We start from the raw sequence: 8,687 nt of genomic DNA on the forward strand, positions 1-8,687 counted from the left end.
ATGTCTATATATATTTAGAGGTAAGAAAATGTTTAGGATCCATTGTAACACCATATACGAAGCTTGATCTTGAAACTCTCATAAAGCACAGATATCAGCTAGTGACATAAAAGTCAGCTCACAAGAAAACTGGGCCATCATCAGTTCTTCAGCAAAAAATGTTGGGGGAATGAGCCTAACAAGCCAAAGTGCTGAGAAGAGATTGAGCTCTTGAATAAAATTACAAAGTAGTAAACAATAAACAGCCTCACTTGCTGAGGGGAAGCCATAGATTACAAAAGGCAGTAAAAGAAAGGGTTGTTTACATTCCTTACTCTAATAGTAGGGGCAGCCGAAGATAGGATGGCTCATGGGGAGTGACCTGCCAATCATTTAAAAATATTTAAAGCTCCTCATTTACAGTGTACTGAAAATCCAAGGGCCACTCAATGCTTTGTAAACCTCTGGAGAACTTCAAAGTAGTCAGGGAATGTTTTCCTAGTGCAACTGGGATCCTTGATGGTGACAGGAACATCTGAACAGGCAGCAAGTGAGAATGCCATGGCCATTCTGTGATCATCATATGTGTCAATTGCTGTCACACTCAATCTGTCCGGTGGAGTGATAATGCAGTAATCTGGCCCTTCTTCCACTGTTGCTCCCAGCTAAAATGGACAACCATAGAGGATCTCAGGAAAAAAAGTCAAGAATGTAACGAGATATCATCCAGGAAACCCATGTTGAAAACTACAAAAGACACCAACCTTTCGAAGTTCAGTGCAAATGGCAATCATCCGTTCAGTCTCCTTCACTCTCCAGCTAGCCACTGTCACAAGAAGTAAAAAAGGGATCATTCAGTTAGGATTAAGGAAAGACAAAACCTTTTCCTCTTTCAAAACATGAAGCATGTAAAGGAAATTACTGGGTAAAGCCTGGGTTCTGTTTCCCAGACTCGGAATCACCATCTTTCCTGTGCCACAAATGGTGTGGGCAGGAGAGAGGAATCAAAGGATACAATCAAAGCGGTCCTCCAAAAAAAAAGAGAGAGCAAGTGAGCAAGAGAGAGGAAAATTAACTTGACTGGATGGCCATAACCATCCAATATATAATTTTGTGGATGCACAAGGAAAAAGATTATGCCATTATTGAAGAAAGAAAAGTTGTCTACCAAACAATAGGGTTGGTTACTAATCTCAATCTGGTGGTCAAAGTCCAAAAAACTGTGGAACAATCTTGTTTTACATGGTTTCCAAGTGTAAGGCACAAGATTATCATAACAAGAACTCCCAGGCACAAGGTCACCAGGAAAAGGAAAGCAATTGGAGAGGAGGGGGGGGGGGGGTGGGGGGAGCAGATTAGTTCGCCATCCAGCCCGCCCTTTAATGATTAGGATCTGTTCAGCCTTTTGAGTTCGGCTAGATTTGGTTTTTGGTATTTCTAGAAACCGAGGCCCTGTACCATTACCTCGTAAAAATGGTTCCCTCACATCCTTCATGGAGCAGGAGGGGTATGGTTCATCAATACTTTTAAAGTGCAAGGTCCGGTTTTCAGAAACCTGCATGTCAACCCTAACAGAAAATCGGAATTCTTTTGTGCTGCCAAATATCATCTTTCCTTAAAACTACTTCCCACAACAGAGATCATACCATCTCTAATTGCAGTTGGGCCGTCTGCAAAAAGTGCAACAACAGCAAGAGTCATGGCAACATCAGGCATTTTGTTCATGTTGACATCAATAGCTTGCAACTGTTTCCTTCTGGAAGAATCTCGAGGTGGGCCTGTAACAGTGACACTGTTCTCTGTCCATGTAACTTTTGCTCCCATCTTTTCAAGAACCTCAGCAAATTTCACATCCCCCTGCATTCACAGGGAGAGGTATAAATGACAATACAAGACAAGGTAAATAAGGCATTCAAAACAAGAGACGAAGACAAACATAGCCACAAGAGTTACCTGTAAACTGTTAGTCCCACAACCTTCTACAGTGACAGTACCACCGGTGATAGCTGCACCTGCCAGGAAGTAACTAGCACTTGAAGCATCACCTTCAACAAAGGCATTTCCAGGAGACCTGTTGGCATTTCTGGTCTTAACAACTCCAACATAACTAACTAGCTGGCAAAGAAACACATTGATATATCGGAGGGCTTACTTGTACTTTTGACCACCTCGTACCAAGAACCTGTCCCAGGAGTTGCTGTGTTCCACAGTCACCCCAAAGCGTTCCATTAATTTCAAAGTCATCTCAACATATGGAATCGAAATTAATTTATCAATAATCTCAATCTCCACATCTCCTAAAGCCAAGGGGGCTGCCATGAGCAATGCAGTCAAGTATTGACTACTAATAGAACCAGAGAGCTTCACCTGCAGTAGAAAGCCAAAAGTGAATTCATTATGAAATTCTATATGTTCCTCCACTTGCCGGGCGCTCTAGCACATGGGTTCGACTGTTCGAGTCGGGAAACAGCCTCTCCGCGAAACGGAGGTAAGGCTGTGTATGTTGTGACCACCCCGCAGTGGCAGGAGACTCGTGCACTGGGTACGCCCTTTTTAAATGAATACATATTATGCAGGAAAGGACTTCAAGGTGTATGTTATCCCGTTACTGATGAATTTTGTCTGAATATTATAATTTGACAACTTTACATTATGTGTAGAGTCTAGAATTGCAGAATCCAAGACAAAAACTTGGGCTGTAAGTGCTTAATACCCCACAACAAAACCAGAGGCAGGTTAGCCTCACAACTGACGAGATTTTGTGTATGGTCGAACTTGAGTAATGAATGCGGCAAGCCAAGGTTCATGAATACATATTATGCAGGAAAGGACTTCAAGGTGCATGTAATCCCATAACTAACAAAATTTGTCTGAATATTATAATTTGACACCTTCCCATCATGTGTAGAGTCTGTAATTGCCGAATCCATTACAGAAATTTGAGCTGCAACTGCTTAACATCCCATTTACGAAACCGGAGGCAGGTTAGCCTCCGAACAGATGAGAGTGTATGATTGAACTTGGGTGATGAATGCAGCAAACCAAGGTTCATGAGCAAGGGGTATAACCTAGTTTTATAAAGGTGATGTCACTTGGTCTATAGTCAAACCAAGGTCTCTGTAAGAAGGGGTGATTATCAACTAACTTTCAGTCAAACCAGATCATGTACCACATGGCAAAATTAAGCTTAATATTTACTTTACAGAAAGGTTAACTGTCGGGTGGTATTCACACACAATTATTTTTACAATATAAATGGAACGAAATTTAACTAAATATCCAATTTTTGTGACTAATCAAAATCAAACAAATTCAAGCAACAAAAAAGTTCATTACAAAAAAGACCTCACCTTTCCTCCAGGAAGGCCCCCATTTCCTTTTACACGAACAGGAGGGCATTTAGTACCCAAGAAACAATCAACATCAGCACCAAGCTGCTTCAGACCATCAACCAAGTCCCCAATTGGCCTCTCTCTCATTCGAGGGACGCCATCAAGTATATAACTGAAACTCATACAAATAGAAGGAAAATTCAGCTTCAAGGGCATAAATCCTACAATGCATACCATCCAATCGGACTGGTTGGACAGTATTTAATTATATGCATACCATCTGGCATCCTGATTGTGAAGACATTAGTTCTTCACTTCCAAAATTGTTAGTCATATTTAGTTAAAGTCTAGGTAAGTTCTGACTCCAACCAAACCACACCAAACAATTGAAATAATTAGAAAAATCAACAAACCTTGAGTTTCCACCTGCAGCAGTAACTGCAGCTGTTAATGGACGCATTGCAGTCCCTGCATTCCCAAGGAAAAGTTGAATTTCCTCCCTAGATTCTTTCCCAGCAGGGAACTGCCCACCACAACCTTCCACAATTGCTCTTTCATTTGCACTGTCTTCTTCCAAATGTAGCCCAAGGGTTCTCAAAGCACCAAGCATATAATGAATATCATCACTGCTCAACAAGTTATCTACAACAGTGGAGCCCTGATCAAAATATAATAAAAAAAATGTGTAATGAGTAATCCAAAGAGATATCTTAAGAAAATACTTCACAAATATATTAATAGAAAGTGTTGGACCCAGCCAAACCATGATGGTAGCTGGAACTTGTAAGCCAAGTCAATATGATTCAATTAATTAATCACATACGCTGAGTGATCCAGTAGTAACATTAAATCATTCCAAGTCATTATGTGCATGAAGATAAACTTAATATTTTATCCAAAAAAATAAATTAACGATACAAGGTTTGTACATGTGAAATGCCTGGATAAGAGAATCAGAAGAAATGGCTAAAAGAAATATCACAATAACAATCTATCGGATAAAATGCTTGTTAAACATGTCAGAATAAAACATTCATAGTAAGCGGCTTGCATAGAATAATTGCCAATATCTTAGAAGAGGCTTTATAGAGCACCAGAATAAGTTTGATTCAATGGAATTAAATATTTGGACCTACAGAACAATCATAGAAACTTTGATACTTTGAATTTGCTGTGGTATCTTACAAGTGGTTAATATGCAAAACATAGCTATCAGACTCGGGCAGTTCACAACCTTAGGCCAACCAGTTGAACTACAAGCCAACTCAGTCAACATTCAGTCAAATGGTGATATACCTGACTATAAGACCAGGTTGATGTATGATAGGATCAAATTTAGGACTGTCAACAGTTCAGCTGGTTTGACCATCTTGTACAATCTGAGCCTGATAAATATGAGTTCAAGTTATGACATTGCTACTTTGGTCATGGTGTCACAAGCCTTGAGTATGCATTTGAATTTGGAGTTAACTTGCCATGCCCATGCAAAAGGCAAGGGCCAAACATGGATCATCTCTTTATCAATTCTACAAGACGTGCCATAGGTAATAAAATGAATTTAACCACTTTGACAAGAAAATAATGCTGTAATTTGTCATTACTACAAGCAACCATATAAAAGCTGTTTCCTTTAGTCAAGAAAAAGAGAATTAAGATTAATCGTGTACAATTTTGGAGGAAGTAGTTCTTTGAAGCGATGAAAGGAAAACAGAACAGAGAATATAAGAAAAAGATCAATGCAGCAAGACAAACTAGCCCCTTTAAAACTGGATAGATATAATAAAGAGAAGATAAGTGGGATCATTAACTTTCATTCAGAATTCATATTTGATTGCAACAGCAGAAGGAATCAGATCGTCACCATGACTGGAAACCAAGAAAATGTAATTCTTTTAAATTCTACCTCATCAGAAGAGCAGAGTACATATCATTTGCATAAGGACAATTACAAGAAGAAAATGGCTTCCTTAAGATCTAACGTATGTCCCAGATTCCACCCACTCAAAACCCTGGTACAAAACTTCACACCAACCATAAAAATAATAACAATATTTGAGAAGCGAATTTTATTTTTTTACAGTTCCATAATCACATGAAAAATAAACAAGAAACAATGTAGCAACCAAATTTGAAGACAAGAGAAAAAGAAATTAAATTGGAGGTGCAATGAGAGAGAGAGAGAGAGAGAAAGAGTCCGAAACCTCAGAGAGAGCAGCGAGGAGGAGGATACGGTTGGACAAGGACTTGGAACCGGGAAGCTTGACAGTACCAGAGATCTCCTTGATGGGCTGCAAAACGATCTCGGGGACGGTGGAGGGCTTCTCAGGCGTGGCAACAGCAGCTGAAACCCTGAGAGGAACCCTAGCAGAAGCAACGGAAGAATTAGGTGAAGAGCTATCATACTTGAGGCCACCGAAACCGCAAGAAGCTTTGACATCAGATCGTAACCACAACGAGCAAAGAGAGGACCTGCGTTTAGGGGGTCTGGGGAGAGAAATTGCGGAGTGGGCACTTTGGAGGCCCTTAGCAATGTTGCCAACCTGCGCCATCTCCGTCTCTCGTCTGTGACAATGGGGTGTTCAAACGTTTCAGAGAGAAGGAGAAATAAGAGAAAGGTGGGTTGGTATTAGCTTATTCGTTTGATTTGCTTTCAGAATTAAATCTGTAATTTGGAGAAAGAAAAGAAAATGGATCAAAGAAGCTGGGTAGCGATCATTCATTCACCAACCAACTCCGCTAGTCTTCTTCTACCCACCATCACCGTAAGCAAGAAGCAGTTTTGTCTAAAAGACCACACAGAGAGTCACAATCACAATCTGTCACCAAACGTTCTAAACAGAACTCGGACAAACGACTCACTGCCGGTCCGAGTGTATCGCAACTTATTGGTACTAAGATTGCATACGGGGAAAAAGAACTTTTGTCCGGAGGCGTGGCTTACGCGAGCGCTCCCATGTGTTTGACGGATTAATTTGATTGTGCAGTAGATTTGGATCGGGTAATACTCATTTGCATTCAAATTCGAGAAAACACTCACCCAAATAAATATGTGAAACATGAGGTTACAGAGAACTGTAATTGTTGTTTTTCTTTCATATAATAGTTCTTCTTTACTTAAGCAACGATTCAACTTCTTGAATCTTCAATCCGGTCGGTGCGTATCATGAACAAAATTTTCACCAAAGTAGGGATTCAATAATGCCCAACACCACTCACAACCATGGAAGAAAAACTTGACCGAAACCTGTTGAAACCACCGAGTTAACTTGGTTTCCTAGGTTTCTGAAACGAGTTGAAGGGGGATTTTATAAAATCTCTAGATTCGATCGGGTTTCGATGGTTTCGACTGATTTCAACCATATTTTGGTGGTTTTGATACATATGTCCATCCAAACTATGGAAACTTGGTTCGAAACTAAGACAGACAGGTATTGATACTAGAAAATCAGGCCAAACACTTAGCTATGTCTAATATCATTTAAGTAAATATTTTTGTATTTTTATTTACTTAAGATATTATTCATAAACAAGCAAATACCCCCTATTTGAATCCAATAAAAATAGTTAAAAAATCAATTCTAAAAGAAAAAAAAAAAATAACCCCCCAGTTTAAGAACAAAAACTAAATTTTCGACGGTAGGTCCAATTTTTAACTTTCTAATGCTGGGGTTTTTCTCAAATCTAAAAATTTCATAAATCTTAATATGGTAAAACATTTCTAAAAACCAAAAGTGCGGTAAAATATTCATTTGTTTTGATGTCCAAAAAAATATTTTCATTCAAAGCGATTTTGACAGCATTTGCGCACACCAAATTAAGTTTGACCGGTACATAACTCCTGCAATATAAATCAGATTTAAGCAATCTTGGACTTATTGGACAGCTATCAAAACAAAGCTTTCTAACAAATTCAGGATTGCTTAAATCTCAAATCTATTGAATGAGTTATGTTTCGGTCAAACCTAAACCTTATTCGATACCATGTCCACGAACACTATACAGTATCAAACTTTGATCAAAACCACAAGTAATATTTTTAGTGTTCTCTATGTGAAACTAATGCATGGATTGGGTTTAAAATGTCAAAAATAGGCATCACAACAAAAATTAGGGCAAAAAACAACTTATGGGCCTCAAAACCAAGGTTCGAGTTAGCCTGGAGAAAGTCCCAGGTTTCGATCGAGATATAGTCAAAACCAAGATAAACTCGTTTTCTGACTGGTCAAAACCTAGTCGAAACTCGAGTTTTAGAACCTTGCTCATAACTCACCACTCAAAGAGAGAGAGTTTGGCCAAGGGGAGGTTGAAAAAAATCGTCCAGCCTCTCTCCCTCCAGTTAGGGCTCAAGTGAATCACGACATTTAGTTTCCTAAACTAAACCTGCCTCTTGGTGCTTAATGACGTTCAGTTTCCTAAACCGAAGTTGCCACTTTGGTGATAGTTTGGATTTTGTAATATTATACATACTATCTTGCTTCTAAAGAGGGAAGAGATAGAATCTATAAAGATATTTCATATCATAATGAAGGCATGAATTTAATACTATCAAATCCCAATTCATTGTATATGTTCTTATCAAAGATTTTGCGATCATGATCAAACAGCATTTAAATAATATAGTAACACATTTGATAATTTGAAAATAATTTTATAAACAATTTACAAAAACACCATTAGATCCATATTCCAATCCGATCGATCACAAACATTCTCTCTACTTGATATTCCTCAATCATGGGTAGTAGATTCCATGTTAAGTATCTCTTTTGTTCACGATGCATATCCGTATCCGTTTAGGGATGCCATGTAGATTGATGTGAAAGAAAATTTGTAGATTGATTGTAGGTAACAGATGCTGACTTGAAAAGAAATCAATATAGAGCAATTTGTAGACTATTGTAAATGAAAATTTGTGATGCGGGTTGGAGGATGGTTTGGTCCATAAAAGCTCATATGAGCTTGTCATCCATTCATTTGATGGGAAAACAGATGCAATGAATTGCAAAGTTAGCTAGCTACCCATTGAACTGAAGTGACCCCCATGTAAACGACCGCTTGGTCAGTTGGTTAGTGGTTTGTCGATTAGAGTGCATGCCCCCAGAAGTTCAAGGGACTGACTCTCCTGGTTTGCATATTGTGTAAGAAAAAAAAAAAAAGCATCCCTCCCCCCACTTATTACTATACTATTATAATACTATTACTATTTCACGAAGGGTGGAGGGTAGGAAGTTCAAAGTCTCAACCTTCCTGGGACTTATGCAAGACTTACGCTAGAGCCAATTGTCTAGCCTGCCACTGAGCTAGAAGATGAGTAAAAGATTTGGCAACTAAGGGCCTGCATGATAACATTTCTGTTTCTCTAAAAACAAAAACAAG

The 8,687-nt window shown here is 38.9% G+C and overlaps 1 protein-coding gene across 1 annotated transcript; it reads right to left on the reverse strand.

The window, feature by feature from the left end:
- Positions 1-184: 184 nt before the first annotated feature.
- LOC122664428 (3-phosphoshikimate 1-carboxyvinyltransferase 2-like) lies at positions 185-5,888 on the reverse strand. The gene is made up of 8 exons (XM_043860241.1): positions 5,513-5,888; positions 3,725-3,969; positions 3,330-3,483; positions 2,132-2,346; positions 1,933-2,050; positions 1,626-1,836; positions 744-805; positions 185-644 (listed from the first exon to the last, which is right to left on the reverse strand). Exons 1-8 carry the CDS (start codon positions 5,858-5,860, stop codon positions 426-428), a joined length of 1,572 nt encoding a protein of 523 aa, XP_043716176.1. The 5' UTR covers positions 5,861-5,888; the 3' UTR covers positions 185-425.
- Positions 5,889-8,687: the final 2,799 nt, after the last annotated feature.

The sequence above is a fragment of the Telopea speciosissima genome, chromosome 1 (assembly GCF_018873765.1).
Source record: "Telopea speciosissima isolate NSW1024214 ecotype Mountain lineage chromosome 1, Tspe_v1, whole genome shotgun sequence".
Classification (NCBI taxonomy): domain Eukaryota; kingdom Viridiplantae; phylum Streptophyta; class Magnoliopsida; order Proteales; family Proteaceae; genus Telopea; species Telopea speciosissima.

Coding starts and splice junctions, on each gene's coding strand:
- LOC122664428 (XM_043860241.1), bottom strand. CDS start 5,860: ATGGCGCAGGTTGGCAACATTGCTAAGGGCCTCCAAAGTGCCCACTCC. Junction 2,347..3,329: donor GGGGCCTTCCTGGAGGAAAG/GTGAGGTCTTTT, acceptor TTTCTACTGCAG/GTGAAGCTCTCTGGTTCTAT. Junction 645..743: donor TTTGCACTGAACTTCGAAAG/GTTGGTGTCTTT, acceptor TGTCCATTTTAG/CTGGGAGCAACAGTGGAAGA.